This window comes from Neofelis nebulosa, chromosome 8 (genome assembly GCF_028018385.1).
Source record: "Neofelis nebulosa isolate mNeoNeb1 chromosome 8, mNeoNeb1.pri, whole genome shotgun sequence".
In the NCBI taxonomy this organism is placed as follows: Eukaryota; Metazoa; Chordata; class Mammalia; order Carnivora; family Felidae; genus Neofelis; species Neofelis nebulosa.
Window position 1 is genome coordinate 19,663,560 of NC_080789.1, and position 21,981 is coordinate 19,685,540.

Consider the following 21,981-nt stretch of genomic DNA (forward strand, 5'->3'; position numbering starts at 1 on the left):
TAGTTAAAGCAAGTCACCTGACTGAGGTCAAAGTCAAGGAGTGGGCAGGTCACCCTGCCCACAGTGGGAAGACAAAGTTACATGGTAGGGACACAGGGAATGATAAACAATTGAAGTCATCAAGACAAGTTTCTGCAGATACATAAGGCCTTGGTAAACTAATGAATGTAAGAAACAATTATTTTCTAAATAATAATGTAATACAAATGTTGTAGGAGTTCAGAAAAAGGTATTTGACTATAATACTCAGAGAAAGCTACAAAAGAAGAGTCTTGAAAGGTATTTTAGTTTTAGATGGGCAAAGGGACAAGATGAGGGAATTTTAAGAGCAGAGAATAACATGAACAAAGTCATGATGGTAGAAAAGAGCACTGTATTTACACAGAATGAAGACTAGCATGCATACCAATATCAAGATGTTTCCATCTGATCCCATCTCTATCACAAACAGAAGAAAATGAAGTAGAACAAACGAATCTCATATGCATCCTACATAATAGAAACCAAAATGTTTTGAGAGTCTAGAGTTCTCAATGTGATAATCAAGAATGTCTGAGGGCTGAAGACAGCCATGAGAGTACAAACATAAGATTCCAAACATGTGCAACAATGAAGTCTCAATGCAGTATTTACCATAATGGTGAAGAAACCTGAAATTATGAATCAATGTATACAATACAACAATCCTTTTTGGTAACCCAATGTTGAAAGCTATCATCACATTGTTATTTTGGAAGCATGCTATCAGATGACTCCAAAATTGCCAAGAATCAAAACAATATCCAAGAATTTTCTTTGCAAGGCAACTGAAAAATTTGGCCACAAACATAATCTCAAGCATGTTCATGTAACTCTTGATGTTACTTATATCTTGATTCACGGCATTAAGGTTTTAAGGCAATTCTCAAGAATTTTCTAAGCTCTAAAAACTGGTAATGTGTAATTCACTAGAACAGGCTCTTCATTTGACTCTTTAAACAATTTTATTAATTCTGCTTATATGACACTAATAGCAACATCATCATCCAGTAATGAGATCCTGGGAAACAGCCAGTCCACCAGTGTTCATAGACAGAGATGAATTAAAATCTTCATACATAAATAAAAAAGAGGAAACCTTATGCAAGGCAGCCCCATAATTCAAATACATATTATAGAGATATAAATATTTAAGTCAATTAGCAGCCATGACAGAACAAAGCTTGAGGATACCAATGTTTCTACTCACTTGGTCTCATATTCACTGGGCTAATTTCAGTAGAGCATCACCAACTCTCCCATCTTCCACCTACCATCCCACAAATCCATTACATTGAGCATGGTGACAAGATACCCTACCCACCCACACTGTATCTGCAAAACTGAAAAGCTTTATAGCCTCTACAACCCTCAGCTGGGCCCCATATCATGAAGAATCTCTAGGCCTGAGAATCTCTATGAGCCTGAGCCTGTGTGCTGGGAGCCTTGTATCTCTCCCAAACCCTCAAATTACAGACAGACTTAAGTTGATTCTTGAAAAGCTTTATAGCCTTCACAGCCCTCAGCTGGGCCCCATATCATGAAGATCTCTAAGCCTAAGAATCTCTATGAGCCTGAGCCTGTGTGCTGGGAGCCTTGCATCTCTCCCAAGCCTTCAAATTACAGACTCAAGTTTATTCTTCACAGAAAAACTAGAATCAACTCATCAACTAAATTCAAACTCTTAGAGGTATAACCTCTCAATTCCACTGCTGCATTCTGAGTGGCCTAAATGCCCACCAGGAGCTACCCTTTCCTGTCTACTACGTAAACACCACACACAGAAACACCATCCTCTTCTAAGAAGTGCTAGGACTAAATCTCTTGCCAGCCAAATCCACCTTGCCATATACCCTGCTGTCCTTGTTCTGCACCCAAATGTGAGCCCTCCAGTCATCCATCTTTCCCACACTGTCATCTCCAAACAGCTCTGTGCTTTCTCTTCTCTCCCCCTCCAATTTGTACTACACTTTCTGGGTAATAACATACCTATACCCTCCTCCATTTCACTGATATTTTAACACCATACATACTTAAGGGTTGGAAGGGGAATGAATGTCCTTTTTATTTCACACTGTCAATAACATGTGAAACCTTCTGTTATTTGAGTCCCACAGATTCAGCAATGACACTTCTTTCTCTTCATTATCATCATGATATAATATCTTCCACCTTTAAATAGAAATATTCCCCTGGTGCCACATCCTCTTCTATCCACAGCCCAATTTTTCTGCATTCCTCAGCATAAATTGTTGGCATTTTGTTTATATTTAACATCTCCACTTACTCTCTTCCAGTTCTTTCTTAAATCCTCTCCTACCGGGGTTTGGTCTCTACCAGCATCATTGAAACTTCACGTAGGTCACCAAGGACTATCCACACGGCCAAATCAAAGATGAATTCTCAGTTCTTATCTTACTCACCCAGTTGCATTTGGCACAGCTGATCACTGTGCTTGTCTGCATTTATTGAGATGATCATGTTTTTACTCCTTTATTAATTTAATGTGGTAAATCTGATTTATTTTTGAAAGTTAAACCAGTCTACTTTCCTGAAGTAAACCTCATCTGGTCAAGAATTATGATTCTTTCCACATAACTAGTTTCTACTAGATAATATTTTGTTTAGAATTTTTACATTAAAAAAAAAATTTTTTTTTTACATTTATTTATTTTTGAGAAACAGAGTGAGACAAAGCATGAGCGGGGGGGGGGGGGGGGGGGCAGAGAGAGAAGGAGACATAGATTCCAAAGCAGGCTCCAGGCTCTGAACTGTCAGCACAGAGCCCGACGCGGGGCTCGAACCCACGAACCGTGAGATCATGACCTGAACTGAAGTCGAACACTCAACCGACTGAGCCACCCAGGCACCCTTAGAATTTTTACATTTTTGTTTATGAGAAGGATTGGCCTACAATTTTTCTTATTGTAATATCTTTGTCAGGTTTTAGTGCCAAGTTTATGCTAGACTCAAAGTAAGAGCTGGGGAAATAGCAGGATTCAGAGAAACAGAACCAAACATGTATACATACATACATACATATACACACACATATATAGGATTTGTTATAGGGATTTGGTCTCCTGCAATTGTGGAATCTAACTGGGCATTCTCCATAAGAGTGTAGCATCCAATACTGGAGTCCCCAGGGCAGACAGTTGGGAGGGAAGATAGATGTAAGGAAGAACAGGAGAAGCTGGAACCCATACGCATGAGTTGAAAACAGTGAAACAGACTGAAACTCATATCTGATCTTGCTGCATCTGATATGTCCTGTAGGAAAGCTAGTGCCCTTTATCACAGAACTACACACACACACACACACACACACACACACACGCGCGCGCACACGCTGCCTAAGCCAACCAGATGAGCCAGCAGGTAAGCAGCATAATGTGTAAGCTAAATGAATGCTGATTCACACTTCTGTCCTCTAAATCTCTTACAAAATGTCTCTTGTGGCCAACTCCAACTAGAAACATACAGATAAAGGGAAGGAAATTTTGGAAAATATAGTTCAGCCTAGGTAAGGTGATAGATTACAAAGCTACCACAGAAACTGTTTCCTCTTTTTCTATTGTCTGATAGAATTTTTGTAAGATTGCTATTATTGCTTGGAAGAATATACCAATGAAGCCATTTGGGCCTGGAGTTTTCTTTGAGACAAAGGGTTTTAATTTATGGATTCAATTTATTTAGTAGATACAGAAATGTTTAGATTTCCTATTTCTTGTGGCAGTCTTAACGTCTTTTTTTCGTACAGCATTTGTCTGTCTCAGGAGTCAGCAAACTATGTCCCTCAGGCTATCTGTATTTGTACATAAAGTTTTATTGGGACACAGCCATACCCAGTTTTGAATGATTATGCACAGCTGCTTTCATGCTGCAAAGGCAGAGCTGAATAGATGTGACTATACAGTCCCCAAAGCCTAAACTATTTACTATCTGGCCTTTTGCAGAAGGAGTTTGCCAATCCCTCATTCATCTCACCTAAATTTATTGGCAAAAAGTTGTTTATAATATTCACTTATTATCTTTTGTAATATCTGTAAGATCTATAGCAATGTTCTCTTTTTACATTCCTGGTATTAGTAACTTGTGTTTTTTGTCTTTCTTAAATGGTCTTGCCAACAAGTCATTAGTTATTATTCTTTTAACTTTGTAAAATTTTTCTATTCTATGACTGCCTTCTATTTTATTGATCCCTATTTTATATTTAGTAACATCTCCCTTTTATTTTCTTTGAGTCTACTTTGCTGTTCTTTTATTAATTCCTTAAGACATAAGCTTAGATAATTAATTTTTCAATTATTTTTATTTTCTAAAATACGCATTTACAGCTATATATTTTCTATAAGCACTACATAACTAAACCCCATCTTTTGCCATATTTTCGTTATCCTCAGTTCAAAGTATCTTCTAACTTCTATTGCATTTGCCTTCTTGAACCATACATTATTCAAAAGTGTGTTGCATAATATGTAAATATCTGTAGATAGCCTTAACTATTTTTCTATTAATAACTTCTGGTTTAATTCCAGAGCGATAAAAGAATGTACACTACAATTTTATAATTATAAACATGAAATAAAATATCCAAAGCAGTTTTGAAAGTGAACCAATTTGCGCCACTTATACTCTTGACTCCAATATTACTATAAAGCTATAGTAATCAAGATAATATGGTACTGCAAAAAGAATAAACAATTGGATCAATGAACAAATTAGAGGATCCCAAGATAGGTATGTACTTTTGGTCACTTAGTTTTTAAAAACAGCACCAAAGCATCACAATGAGGGTAAGAAAATCTTTTCAACAAATGGTACCTAAACAGCTGTATATCCATATATAAAAAGGAAAATAAAACCCTACTTCATACTCACATCACACACAAAAACTAATTTGAGGTGGACCATAGACCTAAATGTAAAAGCTAAAACCATAAAGTTTTTAGAGGAAGTATAGGGGAATATCTTTGTGTCTTGAGGTAAGCAAAGGTTTCTTAGGACACAGAAAGTAATGATAAAGGAAAGAACTGATAAATTTTATCAAAATTAGAAACTTCTGTTCATCTAAACACCCAACTAAGAAAATGAATAGTCAAGAGAGAAAAAAAATACATACACACACACACACACACACACACACACACACACACACACACAAACACAGAGCAAAAGATTCGAATTTAGGATATTTAAAAACTTGTTACAACTCAACAATTAAAAAAAAATCCCGGGGCGCCTGGGTGGCTCAGTCAGTTGAGTGTCCGACTTCGGCTCAGGTCACGATCTGGCGGTTCGTGAGTTCGAGCCCCGCGTCGGGCTCTGGGCTGATGGCTCAGAGCCTGGAGCCTGCTTCCGATTCTGTGTCTCCCTCTCTCTCTGCCCCTCCCCTGTTCATGCTCGGTCTCTCTCTGTCCCAAAAATAAATAAACGTTAAAAAAAAAAATTAAAAAAAAAATCCCTCTCACAAAAAAAGAGCAAAAGATTTAAACAGACACCTCACAAAACAAGTATGTGAATAGCTAATAAGCACATGAAAAGTGCTCAGCATCATTAACAGAGAAATGCACATTAAAACCACAATGAGATATCATGTTCATCTATTGAAATGACTAGAATTAAGAAGACTGACAACATCAAATGTTGGTGAGGATGTGGAGCAATTGAAGCTCTAATAAATTCTTGGTTGAAGTGTAATATGGTAGAATTACTTTAAAAAAACAATCTGATAATTTCTTATAATATCAAATATACATACCCTATGACCCAGCAATTCCATTCCTAGGTATTTACACAAGAAAATAAAAACATGTCCACAAATAGACTTGTACAAAAATGTTCATAGAAGCCTTATTTATAACAGCAAAAACTAAAAACCAAACAACTCAAAAGTCTATCAAAAGGAGAATGGATAAACCAGCTGTGATTTATTCAAACAATGGTAATAAAATGGAAGGAACGATTAATTCACACATCATAGATGAATGTCAAACATGCTAAGTGAAAGAGGACTTACACAAAAGACTACATACTGTGTGATTCCAGAACAGGCAAAACTGATTCACAGTGCAAAAAATCAGAACAAAGATGGCCTCAGAGCACAGAATTGGGGTAAGGCATGGAGATGGGAGAGTGGTGGCAGTTAATGATGAAGAGGCAAGAGATAACTTTCCAGGGTAATGGCAATATCTTACCTTGAAAGGAGTTTGGGTTATATAGATATATAGATTTGTCAAAACTTACCAAATGCACAAATTGTACATTTTTTGTAAAATTTTACCTTAAAAATTTGTAAACAAATATTAAATTGTACTTAATGATATGCATACTGAAGTATTTAGTAGAAAATATATTGATACATGTATTTTGAAATGCATTAGAAGAATAAGATGATTAGAGTGCCTAGATGGCTCAGTCAGGTTAAGCATTTAACTCTTGATTTCCACTCAGGTCATGATCTCAAGGTTTATGAGTTGAAGCCACACTAGCATCATGGAGCCTGCTTAGGATTCTCTCTGTCTCTCTCTCTCTCTCTGTCTCTCTCTCTCTCTGTCTCTCTGCCCCTCACCTGCTCATGCTCACTTGCTCACTCTCTCACTTTCTCTCAAAAATAAATAAATAAACCTAAAAAAAAAAAAAAGAATAAGATGATTAATGGAGAGATAGAAAGATGGGTAGATAATAAAACAGGTATAGTAAAATATTAGTGGTAGAATCTAGGTAGAGGTATATGGGTTATTCACTGTATAAATTTGAGGAGGAATTTAAGTTTTCTTATATCTTTTGGTAATTGAGCAATCTTGGCTGTTAGACTCATAAAATTAGCCATTAAATTCAGGGTTCTCAATAAAACAATAACCAATCCCTTCGATTTGCACTGCACTTAACTGGCATCGTATGGGAAAGATCTTAACTGGAGAAAAGAAAAATTTGATAAAGCAACTTACAAATACATGGTGTTAGTAGTTCTTCAGAAAATGAAGATCACATTTGATATAAACCCTTTGCCTTTCCAAGGTTTACTGAACCACCCAAGTCCCTCTGGCAAGAGTTTTTCTTCTTCAAAGTTCCTTTCTACCACTTGGGGATACTTCATTTTCAGCATCAATGGAAAAGAAATCTACTATGCTCCACTGCACATCAGAGTAACCAATGTTTCAAAAAAAAGTTATCATTTAAGAAAATTGGAAACTATCTCCATAATTAAATGATTGTGGGAAAACCCCATACTGTTCAGAGTCTAAGACAATTTAAACAAAATAAAGGAAAACATTAACTAACTTTTCTAAACTGTTAAAATGGTTTGAATTTGGTCCCAATTTTGGGTGAAGATCAGCCAAACCAATTCATGCAGTGAAAATTTAACACAAAATACATAATTATAAATATTTATTATACTTCTAGAATAGCAGCTAAAAAAAAAAAATTACCATTAACAAGGACTTTTGTAGATTAAATAGCACCTCCAAAGCAGGTTCAAACCCTGGGGAAAATCAAGGCATGACTAACATTAAAAAGATAAAGAAAGCTCTAAGAAAAAAGTCAGAGGAGTTCAGAGTCTTTTATTATAAATGCTCTCAGAAAACATATCCCTAATAAGATTTAAGTAGTCCCCAAAAGAATTAGCAGCTCTTTCCGTCTCTAACAAAACATACTTACAGAAATCAGAATATTAAACAGTACCATTGAAGAACGTGAAATATAGCCCTATAACACAAAAGTTAAAAAGGATATAATTTAGCATGCATTATATATACATTTTGCACAAAGATTCCCTTGCAGAGAGAATTTTATACTAAAGTATGAAGTGATATGTCCAACTCCAGTGATATGGCAGACTACTTATGTAGAGACCACCTCTCAGTAAAAAACATCTTGACAAAATGCTTGACAAAAACATCTTTTATAAAGTATGGCTGGACGGGTGGTAAAATAAAGGAAACCATACGAAGCTAGAAAAGAAAAAAAATTCCACAGGACTTAACAAGGGTTACAGACAACATTTGCTCTGAGAGATTCTGTGAATTCCTGGTGGCCTAGCACCTGGTTTTAATGACCCACATATGCTGGGACAGAAGACAAACCTTAGGACCCAAGTAAAATGAGAGCTCAGATCAGAAAATCCCACATAAAGCTGGGAACCCCATAAGGAAGTAAACGACAAAAAAAAATCCAGCCTGTAGAAGGAAACAAGTCTACGTTGGGAAAGGCTCTAAGAAAACAAGGGAGGGAGATGGGGCGGGTGGAGAAAAAATATATACTGTCCTGAGAATTCCTAATGACAAAGGCATACTGACTTAGTTTGGTATTTGTACTGATGCTGTGGCCTGAAAAGCCTCAAGCAGAAATTTTAAAGTGGCCCTGGGTTGCTAGTGCTCCAGGGGCCTGGCAGAAGCCAACACAGGAATTTCAAGAACTCCTTTGGATACAGTTCAATGAATATATACAAAAAATGAAAATTCACTAAACACATGAAGAAGACACCATGAACTAGGGATAAGCGGAAATAAGAAACTATAGAATCAAACAGACAAAGATAGCAGATACTAGAATAATTAGATACAAATATAAAATCAATGTTTAAGAATAGATTTAAAGCAATAAAAGATTTCAAATTTTTAAAAATGGAAAGCCATTTTTAAACTGACCAGGCAGATATGAAAAGGAACCAAAAAGAATTTTTAAAAATAAAAAATATAAGAAATTAAATTAAAAGTTCAATACACAGATTAAACAGCAGATTAGATATAAGTGAAAATGCACTGGTAAGCTGGAATATAACTCTGAATAATTATTTAAAATGCACAGAGGCAGAAAGAAAAACTAGGAAAGAGAGGGTTACAAGAAATAGAGGACAGAGTAAGCACAGAAGCCCAATATTATATTGGGAATTCCAGAAAAGGGAAAGGCAATATTCAAAGGAATAATAACTAATAATTTTCCAGAATTCATAAGAAACACTCAACCTCAGATTCAAGAATCTAAGCATAAATTAAAGGAAATCCAAACCCAGACACATCATGTGAAACTGCAGAACATCAAAGCCAAAGAGAAGATTTTAAAAGCAGACAGACAGAAAATAGAGATTACCTATAAAGACATCATGATTAAAACCAACAGCATTGATAGCTCACTAGTAACAATGAAAACCAGAAACTGAAATAATAATGTACTAAGAGAAAATGATAGTCAAATAAATGACTGTATAGACACTGACACCATTTTTTAAGAACAGCAAAATACATTTAACTAAAACAAAACAAAACTTAGTTCGTAACTAACAGACCCTCAGTAAGTTAGCATCTAACTCAGTATACTTCAGAAACTTGTATTTCAGAAGGAAGACAATTACCAAAGATCTCAGATGTAAAAAGGAATGGTGAGGAAAAAAAAGTAAGCTTGCAGGTAAATCTAAACAAGAGTTAACTGTATAAAACAACAGAATAGTCTCTATTTCATTAAAAAAAATCAAGACAGAACTTAAATCTTAGAAAATAATAGCATTGGGGGGACTGGGTGGCTCAGATAGTTAAGCATCTGACTTCAGCCCAGGACATGATCTCACAGTTGGTGAGTTCGAGCCCCACATCAGACTCTCTGTGCTAACAGGTCAGAGCCTCAAGCCTACTTCAGATTCTGTGTGTCTCTCTCTGCCCCCTCCTCCATGCTACTCTGTCTCTCCCTCAAAAATAAATAAACATTAAAAAAATACCATAATAGCATATAAATTAGGAATAATGGTAACTGGAGCTAAGGATTTGAAGGTGTTTACCTTATTTGGGAGAAACGCAGAAATACACATTAACTAAAACATAAATAACTAAAGATGATATTAAAATCTCTAGGGTTGCCTCTAAACGAACAAAAAATAGATTAAATTTAACCAGAAGGCAAGAAAGGGAGGGTGGGGTGAGGGAAACATATTAGAACAAATAAAAATCACAAAATAAGACAGTGGTAATGAATCTCAGTAATTCAGTAAACAGAATAAATATAAAGACTAAAGTCTCTAAGTAAAAGACAAAATTGTCAGACTAAAAATTCCAAACTTAGCTACATGGTATTTACAATAGGTATATCTAAAACATAAAGATACAGGAAAAATAACAGTAATAGACACATTATTAATGCTGCAGAGGGTCATGATACATGATTTGGCTTATAAGCAAGATGAAACAATTTCTAATTTGAGTGTCCTAATAACATAAGCTCAAAATAAATAAAGCAAAAATTGCAAACTACAGAAAGAATTAAGTAAGTCCATTGTAGTGATTTGTGAATATCTCTTTCTATAATAGTTCATGTGGACAAAAAATGAATAAAACATCTAAGATTTAAACAACATATTATCATGTTTCATCTTATGGACACTTATAGAACCCTGATCTCAACAATAATGTATACATAGTCTTTTCAAGAATAGACAGAACTTTTATGTAAAGTGAAGATATTATAGGCCATAAGGCAAGTTTCTCTATGTTGAACTATATGAAATTTGTATTTGTATGCCAAAAACAGTTGAAAATCATTACATATTGTTGAATCTAGATTTCAAATACTCTATAATTTATAGACCAAGACTTCTGACACAACTTTGTTGAAAATTGGTAGCCCCTGCCCCCAAATTTCAATTCCCATATATTTGGAATGTTAAAAGTACCTAAGTAACTGAGGGGTCAAAGAAGAAATAATGAAAATAATAAAAACTTAGAATTAAACACTGAATATTCACTTATCAAAATTGTAGGAATTAGCAAAAATGATACATAAAAGGAAACCTATAGCTTATTTTCTTAAAGTCTAAATATTAATGATTTATTCTTCTAATGTAAGAAGTTATAAAAATTAAAAAATATCCCCCCAAAATAATAAACAGCAGAAATTAATAAAATAGAAAAATATAATAAAGAGCAACAAACCAAAAGTTTGTTTTTAAAAAGGCTAACAAAACTGATAAACTTCTAGGAAGCCTGATCAAAACAGAGGGATGAAAGAGAGACAGGCAGAGACTGTAAGACTACAAGTAAACATAATTAGAATAAAATATAACTACAGATGAAGCAAGAATTAAAATATTTAGAAGAAAATATTATTAATAACTTTATACTAGCAAATTTGAAAACTTTAGTGAAATGGACAAATTCTATAATAATACACATTCCTGAAACAAACTAAAAAAGAAACAGAGAAGCTGAATACTCCTACAGTCACTGAACAAAGTGAACTCATCGTTATAAAAAAAAAAAAATCCCAGCAAGAAAACACCATACTCAAATAGTTTTTACAGGAGAGAAAAGAAATGCAATAAACATATTCCCCAGTTCATTTTATGAAGCTAGCATAACCTTAAAGCCAGACAAAGGCAACATAAGAAAGAGAAAGTACGTATCAATCTCACTCATGATAATAAACGTAAAATGTACCAAATCAAATACTACCATATTGACTCCAATTATATTTTTAAAAGGTTTGTTTCATGTACACATGGTTGATTTAACATGAGAAAAATCTGTTCATTTCATTTACTAAAGATCGAAGGAGAAAAATGATATGATCATCAGCAAAACATTAAAAGCATTCTCTCTAAAATCAGTCATACTGCAAAGATGTCTGTTATCTCTATTCCCAACATTTACTGGAGGTTTTGGTCAATATTAGTGTGCATGCTTACACAGACAGACACACAGAAGAAAGACACACACACACATACAAATATAGAAGGGCTTGGAAGGAGGTAATAAAATGCCATTCTTTTATTTTTTACATCAATTGTCTTCATGGAGAACCCCAAAGAATTAATACATTTATAAACTATTTGGAATTAAAAAGAATTTAGAAAGTATTTTGTTTATAAGAGCACTACACAAAAGCCAACTGCATGTCTATAACCAACAATAACATTAGAAAAGGTAAATCTCTTAAAAATACCATTTATAATAACTAAAATAGTTTAAGTATAATTATAAAGAATTATAATCCTTTCGACAAAAACATGTAAGAACTTTATGAAGAAAATAGTAAATGTTATTAAAAGATTAAAGAAGATCTAAATAAATATGGAAAAGTACCATGTCCATGGATAAGAAAATGAATTATCCTAAAAGTGTCAATTACCCTCTAAAATTAATCCACAGAACTAATACTATTCCCTTCAAAATCCTACCAGTTTCTCACAGAACTTGAAAAGATGATGTTAAGATTTATATGAAAAAGAAATGGACAATAGCCAAGGAACTGCTGTAGAAGAAAAACTGGTGGGTGAGCAGGCAGCTAGGAAACTTGACCTACCAGATATCAAAAATTATTTTAGAATTATAATAATTAAGATTGTTGATTTGGCAGTGAAAGAAGAGTTCAGAAAGAGACACACATGTATACAGAAAGTTGATATACTGCAGAGACAGCAGTACAGATTAGTAGACACAGGACAAATTATTCAAGAAATAAGTAAAAACATTTGGAAAAAGTAAAATTTATCTCTATTCTAAATCATACACAAAATTTCAGATGAATTAAGAATCTAAATGTCAATGTCAAAACATTTCAGCTTTAGAATGTATAGAAATATGATAATGATCTCAGGGTTGGGAAAGATTTCTAAATAAAAACATGTTGAAAGTACTAATCATATTATGAGGGAAAAATTTTTAAACAATAAAATTTAGCAGTTTGGTGCACCAAAAGAACCATAAAGGGGTTGAGAAGACAGGTCACAAAATGGAGAAAAAATATATAAAACACATGTAACTAACAATAACATCTAGGATATAAAGAACTCCCATAAATCAATATGAAAAAGACAACCCAAAGAAAAATGGACAAAGATTTTTTTTAAGGGGCATTTTACATAAGAGGAATGACAAATGGCTCATAAATATATGAAAAGACATTCAACTTCTTTGGTAATTAGAGAAATACAAATTAAAAGGACAATAAGATACCCAAGTATTGGTTAGGACATGGAGCAATGGGAATTGTCAAACCCCTGCTGGTGGGCAGGTAATTGGCTACCACTATTCTGTAAACATTTTGGCATTAGTAAAGCTGAACACGTGTATTCCATGACTAATTCCACACCTAGGAATATACCCTAGAAAATTTTTGCACATATGTACCAAAAGACAAATAGGAGAATGTATTCTCCTACTTGGAGGGGTCAAAATGAGAACTTAATTGCAAAATGTTTAATTAACCATTATACAACATATTCACCCAAAATTAATATTTATAGAACACATAAATACTCTTTTCACGGACTTCTTATTCACTGTCAAATTCATAATTAATATCCTCTTGTAAATGCAGAGATAAAACACAATGACAAGCCAATTTTTGATAAGGCATGAATGACTTTTTGTTCACACTGACAGGCATATATACTTTAATTACCAAAAACTAAACTGAGCATTTATGAAAGAAAATCCTTTTGGAAGGCTACTTCAATTTAATCAGGATTAAAAGTAAATAAAACCTTTATCATCCTTAAATAAAATAACTTTAGCTTTAATACCATGCCTAATCAGAAAATATAGAGAAGAAAACAGTAAGAGTATGGAGAGCCTGGTGTCCCATGGTCTTCCTTAATAACAATCCACTTTCAAGAGACTGTAATCTATTCAACAGAAAGCATTCTACCAAGGATCTTAATCAGATTCTGAGAAAATACACACTCAAAATAAACAATATGCCACTAAAACCGAAACAATGTAGGTATTAGCAGCTATACAAGAGGTTAGCCTCTATCTGATGAGTCATTTCTAGAATGATGACAGTCTACGTCTTTGAAGTGCTTTCTATTCAAACTGGAAAATATATAAAGGTAGGAATCACCTTCAAAGCAGGTTGACTTGAGAAATTTTCCTTCACTTTACATACTTTTATTTGACTCTATGCAAACATCAAACTAAGAATGGCAAAAATGAGTCTCTCTTCCTACATATTAATACTAACTTTTTCTCTGTTTTCTCAAGGCATTTTACTTTCAGCATCCAAGTCCATAAGAAATTTAGAAGATGACATGGTATTTAATACATTCAGGCTGGGGAAAGCTTTTCAGAAGGATGATACTCCTCAAAAATCAGTCGTCGTTCCTTCTCTGGAACAATATAAAAATGATGAGAGCAGTTTCATGAACGATGAGGAAAACAAAAATTCAAAGGTAAGTGGCAATGGGACTTATCCTTTTTTCAGTAGAAATCTGAATGATGTTTACAATGCTTTTGAAAGTAAAATTTTATAAAAATATATGCAAGCAGTCACATTACGCTTTAGGACAACTGACGAAATTTCGTACATAGCAGGTGGTTTTTCCATTCTGGACAACACCTCCTATCCAAAAGGTTTTTCCCAAAAACCTATATCTAATGTATTTTTAAAGACTCAAAACAGTACACAGCCATCTTTGAAATGATCAGTGAGAATACTATACAACTATATTATAGTTCTATTCCCAATAAGACAACTAAAACACAAATCAACCTTTTCTTTACAGAACACAGGCTCCAAACATAATTTCTTAAATCATGGTCTGCCACTGAATCTGGCTATAAAACCTTATCTGGCACTAAAAGGATCTGTAGCTTTTCCAGCTGAGAATGGAGTTCAAAATACTGAATCAACACAAGAAAAGAGAGAAATTGGGGATGAAGAAAACTCAGCTAAATTTCCTATAGGAAGGAGAGATTTTGACAGTGAGTAGTCTTTTTAAAATTCAATTCTTACATCTTAATACTATAAAAGAGAATTCTGACTTTAAGTGGATCTGGATCCAATCTTAACAAAATCAAGTAAGACCATGGTTCAATTACACTTGACATTAAGTGCTCCCTGCCACAGATGTGGGATTAAAAAGAATTTAAGAGTTATTGTAATTCTGACTTACTCAGAATTAGCTGTATAAGATCCATTCTCTTATTTCTAATAAATTTTGTGTGATAATAATAGTCCTTTAGACAATTTAAACTATTTTATTCCTTCAGTGCTCAGGTGCATGCTGGGAAGAGTCTATCGACCTTGTTGGCAAGTCTGAAACCTGCTGGACCACATCTTTCCTGAAGAAAACAAAATCACTTAATTGTCTGTCCAGGAAAAAGCCCTTAATGTTACTATGACTTGTATTATTTAAAATGTCTGTTTTAAAATAAAGTAAATAAATCTGTAACTTAAATGATATCCTTTATCTGTGCATTAAACTTTGTGAATATTCTGCATAATTATGATTTATGAGTATTTTTTAAAGCTTAACATACTAACCTTATATACACTTCAGACCAATATAATAAAGAATCATAACTTATACCTTGATCTCTTTTTTAATTTTTTTTTAAGGTTTATTTATTTTTGAGAGAGAGAGAGACAGAGACAGAGCATGAGTGGTGGAGGATAGAAAGAAAGGGAGACACAGAATCCGAAGCAGGCTCCAGGCTCTGAGCTGTCAGCACAGAGCCCGTTGTGGGGCTCAAACCCATGGACCACGAGATCATGACCTGAGCTGAAGTCGGACACTTAACCGACTGTGCCACCCACACGCCCCTATATCTTGATCTCTTAAAAATTAAGTAGATGCCTTTGGTGAATGGTTTAATATATTCAGAAATCTAAAGCAAATAAAAAACAAATTCATAGTCTAAAAAATTGAGTTAACTTTGTCTGGCCAGTAATCAATTTGTCCTTGCCTGTACAGTTGTTGCTTTTTGCTACTCTAGCTATTTTGCCACACAATTTATTCTGGAAATTGTTTGATGTCTTAGGTATTTTAAAATTTTTATGTTGAGATGGTTCATTTCCACTATCACAAAGATTATTTTCATCATCTAAATCCACCTGTTTCCTCTTTGAGCTTTTATTTCCTGCCTGACTACTTGATTTCCTTGCAACTTTTTCACTTTTACTTCTGTCCAGATGAACATTTCCAGAACTCGTTCCAACTGTTGGTCTTCTAACAGATGAATTTACACCTTCTGTTATGCAAGATGAAAAGAGGAAAGAGATTACATAATATTTAGTATTATTACCTATGAAAATTTTACAATAAAGTTTAAAATTCACTAAAGAATATTCAAAAATTTGATTTGCAATCACATAACACCATAAATTACATGATTAGCAAATACAGCCATATTACTATCACATTAATTTTCATTTTCCCCATATCACTTTTTACCTCTACAAACAAATATTTGCTTTGTTTGAATGCATGACACTTAACCCTTAAATACTACAAGTGATTTCTTAAATACATTTAGTTGAATCAAACTGTGTCCTATTCCTCCTAGATTTGTACATAGATATAACTTTTTAAATAAACTCAGGTCTTATAAATATAAACCTTTACATTTCACATTTCATACTTTGCAAAACAAAATCTAGTTTTATTTAAGTTAAAACTAATTAATACACTAGAATTAAATTGTTATTTAATTACTCAAATAAGGTCAATTACCAGAAAGGTCATTTTCCATGTGAAGTACATACAAAGGCTCTGATGCTGAATTAACATCATTCCATTTATCCTTGCTTATTATCCAGTCCTCTTTATAAGTACAAGCAAACTGGGATCTAATTAAGGTTTGCTTCATCTAGTAACAGAAAGAAGAAAGTGTACAATTTATTTTGATTTATTTTTTCATCTAAATAGAAATATACTCTATATTAATCAAGAGATCATAAAAATTTCCCTTGGGGCACCTGAGTGGCTCAGTCAGTTGAGTGTCCTACTCCTGATTTTGGATCAGGTCATGATCCCAGAGTTGTGAGTTCGAGCCCCATGTCAGGCTCCGTGCTGAGTGCAGAGACTGCTTAAGATTCACTCTCTCCCTCTGCCCCTCTCCCCTGCTCACTCTCTTGCTAAAATATTTTTTTAGTTGCCCTTAAAAATTCCATTATTCACTGGGAACTTTTAACGCTTGATGTTTCATAATCTGCAAACTCATTCTTTGCTACAACTGGCATTTTTGTTCTTTTCAGTAATACCACCTTTATGCACATTTAAAAAATTTTTGTAACAGTTTAGAAAAATCAATTTGAGACTCCAGAATATGCGAATACTTAAATATTTAGGAAAATAAGAAAGATGATTCAAATATATCATTCTAGGAAGATGTGACCAAGAGATTTAATGGTCCAATATTCAAAATAAACGCTCACATTTATCTTCAAAGATCATAAGTAGGAGAAAATCAGAAAGCGAAATTTAATTCTCAACCACTAAAAAGGACGTCAAGGAAGTAGTTTTGGAAATGTACTCTGCAAACATAAAACCAGTGGCTGTTTTAGGGAAAGAAATTAATTTCAGAACAAAGTAATCTATATGGACAATGCAAATTTCAGTAATTACGGTTGATATATAATGACATTTAGTTATAACTTGCAGATATCTCCAAATTGAGATGTCAAATCCCTTTCAGAAAAAGGTGTTTACATTTAAGATAAATGAAGGGCACTTGGGTGGCTCAGTCAGTTAAGCGGCCAACTTTAGCTCAGGTCATGATCTCACGGTTTGTGGGTTCGAGCCCCACATCAGGCTCTGTTTTGACAGCTCAGAGCCTGGAGCCTGCTTCGGATTCTATGTCTCACTTTTTTCTGTCCCTCCCTTCCTTGTGCTCTGTCTCTCTCTCTCTCTCTCTCTCTCAAAAATAAACATTAAAAAAAAATTTTAAGAAATTTCAGATGAGTAAATATTAAAGAGGACTTCAACAATTCAAAAATTTAATACTTCAAAAACTACATTATGTGGAACATTACTTACAAAATATTGATTGATACAGTTCATAGTCTAAAACAGCACAACTTTTTATTTCATATTCAGCAATTAAGTATTATGTTATACATTCAGAGAGATCACTGCATTAACTCAGTTAGATGTTTGCAAAGATAATGGCAGTGAAATACAGACTATGATTTAAAAGGAATTAGATTAATCCAGTTGCTTCATAAAAGCAAGTGTTCCTGTCGTAGACTCTAAGTCTGAAGTTCTTTCTTGGCCAGCAAGAAAGCGGGATGCAGGATTAAAAGCGAGAGATGGCTAATGTCCGGGAAAAGACAAGAGCCCCAAATAAGGGTCCTTGCTCCGTATTTATTAAAATCAGACGGCTTACAAATGTGATGGGCATGCACAAAGACACAATGAATCTGTGAACATTAACTCACGGGCATGAGAGAAAAGGGGGTATTGAAGATATATGGTATTTGGGGTTTGGGTCAATATAAAACAAAATCCTGGCGCCTGGTAGATGGGCAGATGGTTAGATGGTTAGATGGTTGTTAACGGCAGGACAGGAGGCATCATGTCTGTTTATCTTAGCTAGCCTAAGAGATGAGACAGATGGGGCAAATAACTTCAGGGTTAACAAGGCACCTTTTCTTTTGCTAATCAGCTCTGCTCTGGGTAGCTTCAGCCCTGGAATCTATAGCCCTATATACCTATTTACCTAATTTGGTCCTTCCTTCCTGTGAAAGCAGCTCTCTGCTATACTACTAAGTTGGGGGATGTTTTCACCCTAAATGCCTAATCTTGATTACCTCATATACCTTTATATTGGGGGCCTTTGCCCCCCTCTCTATTCTGGGGCCTTTGCCCCTCCCTCTGTATCCTGGGGGCCTTGGCCCCTCCCAACTTTAATCTGGGGTCCTTTGCCCCTCCCTACTCTATTCTAGGGTTCTTATTCAGTTTACCCAAGCTTGGGTGAGAGCAACCTAAGGCTTTGTAATTGGTGTAAGCCCAGGGAATTTCTAAGCTTATTCCCCACATGTTCCCAGAGTGACATGTTTATGTCCTTCTAATGGTGTCTATGAGAGCTCCAGTTCCCATACCACTAAAAATTATGTTTAATTTGTTTAAAAAATTAAACAACTGGAGTTTGATATCTTCCATTTTAAGCATAAAAACTCACAAAATTGAAAAAGAAATGTGAAAATGTAAAAGATCAAACACTATTTGAAATAGTGTAAGAAAGTGGCTCTTGATTATGGATGATGGAACTATAATCCACTATCCTCCTGAATCCACATTAATACAACTACTATTATACATTTTCCATCATGAGATCCACTAAAATATAACTAGCCCTTTCTGGACTTTATTAATTCTATACATATAGAATTAAAGCAAATGATAAAGCCATTAAAATACATTTTGTTAATAAAATGAACTTCGTAAAGTTTATATTGCACCACATCATTACTCTAGTAACATTATCAAAAACTTTTATTTCTATCTGCAAAACCAGTACTAACAATTGACATTATCTCTTTATACAACATTTCTTTCATTTCACCAGAGTTATTGCTTATAAAGAATTAAAAACTAATTGCCCATAATGAGTTGTAAAGAGTACAGCAAGACCATGAAGGCAAATGAATGCTAAGTGGCTGGCTAGGATCATTTCCATGGTACCCAGATAGTGATAGCCCCTGTGGGTGGCTTAGACCACTTTAGCGTCCCACACTCTGAAAAAATATACAATAATTATTTACTACAGACAACTGATGTTTTCTCAGTCTCACATTTAGCAAAAATAAACATTTCTTTAGAAAGCAGTGTCATTTTTAAAAATATTTATTTATTTTTGAGAGATAGAGTCAGAGCTTGAGCAGGAGAGGGGCAGAGAGAGAGGGAGACACAGAATCTGAAGCAGGCTCCAGGCTCCGAGCTGTCAGCACAGAGACCAACACAGGGCTCAAACTCACAAACTGCAAGATCATGACCTGAGCCAAAGTTGGACGCTTAACCAACTGAGCCACCCAGGGGCCCCAGAAAGCAGCGTCATTTTTATTGTTGACATACAACTAAGTAAAAACCTTTCCTTGTTATGTAAATACAGTTACAGAATAAGTGTCATAGCCCTTGTCACAACTACATTTCCTTTCTTTAGGCCCCCTATAGAGAAATTCTTGAGGCTTAGTGACAGTAGGGTAATTTCAGAAGCCAGAATTATAAGGCAATGGATTCCTAAAATACTGAGAATAGATTCAGATGTGAAAGGAAATAGTTAACCACTTTATTCACCATAAAAAATATTATTTATAAAAATATAAAAACATGAGAACCACAACTGTTCTACAGTAATCTTGGAATACTTATGTCCAAAAGAAATAACTGAGTAGTTACAATGAAGGTATTTTTTTTTCTTTCTGTAAAAGATTACACGTGGGTTTTCTTTCCCCACCCTGTACAAAAATCTCTTTTTTTAAATCAATTATGACTTATTAAGTTCCAACTATGTAATAAACAGGCACACAGAATACTAAAGGGATTACTTAGATGGCTTCTATAATCACAAAGGTATTCTACTTATAAAACCTGCTGTTGACACACAGCTGGAAGAAATAATAAATAAATTGGATATCAGACTCAAGATTGAAAAGATGTCAGAACACTAGAAGCATAAATAGAAAATAATAAGATGAAAATGAATGAGGATAAACAAAGTCCTGTATTTAAGTTCAAAATATCAGTTACAGATGAGGATGACGAAAACCTGACTTAAATGCAATATATGAAAAAGACCTGGAGATTTTCATTGATCGTGAACTTGACTAGAGCCAACAATGTGATGTCCAGCTAAAAAAAAAAAAAAAAAAAGCAAAACCAGCACAAAAAGACAGTGATGTGATTGGAAAGGCTCCAGATTTGCAGTTAAAAGACGTGCCTTCTAAAACTGGCCCTATCACTTATAAACTGGATATTTTGGGTAAACCTCTGAACCTCTCACTTATCCACACATAAATGGGAATAATATTAATCTTACAGAACTGTCAGAATTACGTAAAGTTAAAAATAGGAAAGGACCATATAAGCTCTAGAGATCCATGTAGATGCCATGCAATTAATTAACGTAGTAACATATATGAAGACAGTTTCCTATACAGTAAGAAATCAGTTAGAGTTCTCACGACCAGGACAACTCTAAAATTATTCTAGGAATGCAACTCAAAAACTGAACTTACAATCAACATCTTCATTTCAGTTATCAAAACAATACAAGCTGCATTGGCTTGTATTTGTAACTTAAAAGAGATTGCTTTTGTTCATAAAAGTTGAATTTTTCTGCACAAGATTAGTGGCTACATAGAACTGAGATTACTTCCTGTTGCAAATCTTCCAAATCTCTCTGTGTATTTGATTTGGAATCACAAACAAGCAAAACAATTCCCTCTTGAAACTGCTTTTGAAATACTAAACAACTAAGAATAATGTCCAGATTCATACATGGCTGTTAAAATCATTTTATGTTCAAGTCACATGAGAGAAAAGGATTGAACATTTTCCTTTGTAGAGTGATTTCCCCCCTTTGGAAAGATTTCTATCCACAGTAAAATTGCAATGAACTTCAAACTTGCCAAGAATTGGAAAAGTCCTTTTGCCACAAGCTCTTTTTAAATTGGAATTATTAGTAAGTTCCCAGTTTGAGGAAAATAGTACTTCACATAGGAAAGCCTGACTCTAGCTAAATTAAGACAAATGAGTCAAAATACTGTAAAGTTGCAGTCACTCTCTGAGTTAGGTGTATTAATAAGATAATGAAAGCGCTAAGCCCCATTATGTTGATAAATAAATCAACAAGTTTGAAAGAGGAATTTATTCTCAACATACTCATTAAATATGCAACTGAAAATAAATATCCTAAATTTATCTTTTCATTCTTACATTACTGCCTTTTCAAAAAGACCAGATTTGTTATCGTTAATGGCATATGAATGTAAAATACATCAAATAATTCATTGCTTCATCAGTGAAATTCAATTTATTTCATTAAATAGCAGAAAGATATTTTTGACCTAAGTAGTAGCATTACTTTTTTTTATGACTCTTGACTATAATTACTATGCCTTTATCTACTCTTTGGAAAGAGCATAAAGTCTTTGAAGTCTTATACCTGACTACAAACCCTTACTCTGTTACTTACTAACTGTAAGGTCTAGAAAATGATGTCTTCTAGAATTGAACAAGGATTAACT

At 34.1% G+C, this 21,981-nt stretch overlaps 2 protein-coding genes across 6 annotated transcripts in view; one reads left to right on the top strand and one right to left on the bottom strand.

The window, feature by feature from the left end:
* Window positions 1–4,567: 4,567 nt before the first annotated feature.
* PMCH (pro-melanin concentrating hormone) lies at window positions 4,568–15,236 on the top strand. Of its 2 annotated transcripts, XM_058741607.1 has the most exons (4): window positions 4,568–4,761; window positions 13,995–14,182; window positions 14,516–14,714; window positions 15,003–15,236. In XM_058741607.1, the coding sequence occupies exons 1-4, from the start codon at window positions 4,734–4,736 to the stop codon at window positions 15,050–15,052; spliced, it is 465 nt and encodes a 154-aa protein (XP_058597590.1). In that variant the 5' UTR covers window positions 4,568–4,733; the 3' UTR covers window positions 15,053–15,236. The 2 variants fall into 2 exon arrangements, with proteins under 2 accessions (XP_058597590.1, XP_058597589.1); XM_058741606.1 differs by lacking the exon at window positions 4,568–4,761 and having other exon boundaries at window positions 13,886–14,182.
* PARPBP (PARP1 binding protein) overlaps window positions 7,571–21,981 on the bottom strand; it is a 73,159-nt gene continuing 58,748 nt past the window's right edge. Inside the window, exons 10-12 of one of the 4 annotated variants that reach the window (XR_009265401.1) lie at window positions 16,466–16,601; window positions 13,975–15,983; window positions 7,571–7,731 (exon numbers count right to left, since the gene is read on the bottom strand). Coding sequence is in view for 2 of the 4 variants with exons in the window: in XM_058741599.1 (XP_058597582.1) it covers window positions 15,643–15,983; window positions 16,466–16,601 (477 nt within the window). In the remaining 2 variants the exon portion in view is untranslated. Of the gene's footprint in view, window positions 7,732–12,833; window positions 15,984–16,465; window positions 16,602–21,981 lie in introns of those variants that run through there. The other 3 variants (XM_058741600.1, XM_058741599.1, XR_009265403.1) reach the window with 3 other exon arrangements.

Bases quoted from the DNA above. Each gene is read 5' to 3' on its own strand.
- PMCH (XM_058741606.1), top strand. From the start codon at position 13,934: ATGGCAAAAATGAGTCTCTCTTCCTACATATTAATACTAACTTTTTCT. The intron at 14,183-14,515 runs GTAAGTGGCAAT...TTTTCTTTACAG, and splicing joins AGGAAAACAAAAATTCAAAG to AACACAGGCTCCAAACATAA. The intron at 14,715-15,002 runs GTGAGTAGTCTT...TTATTCCTTCAG, and splicing joins AGGAAGGAGAGATTTTGACA to TGCTCAGGTGCATGCTGGGA.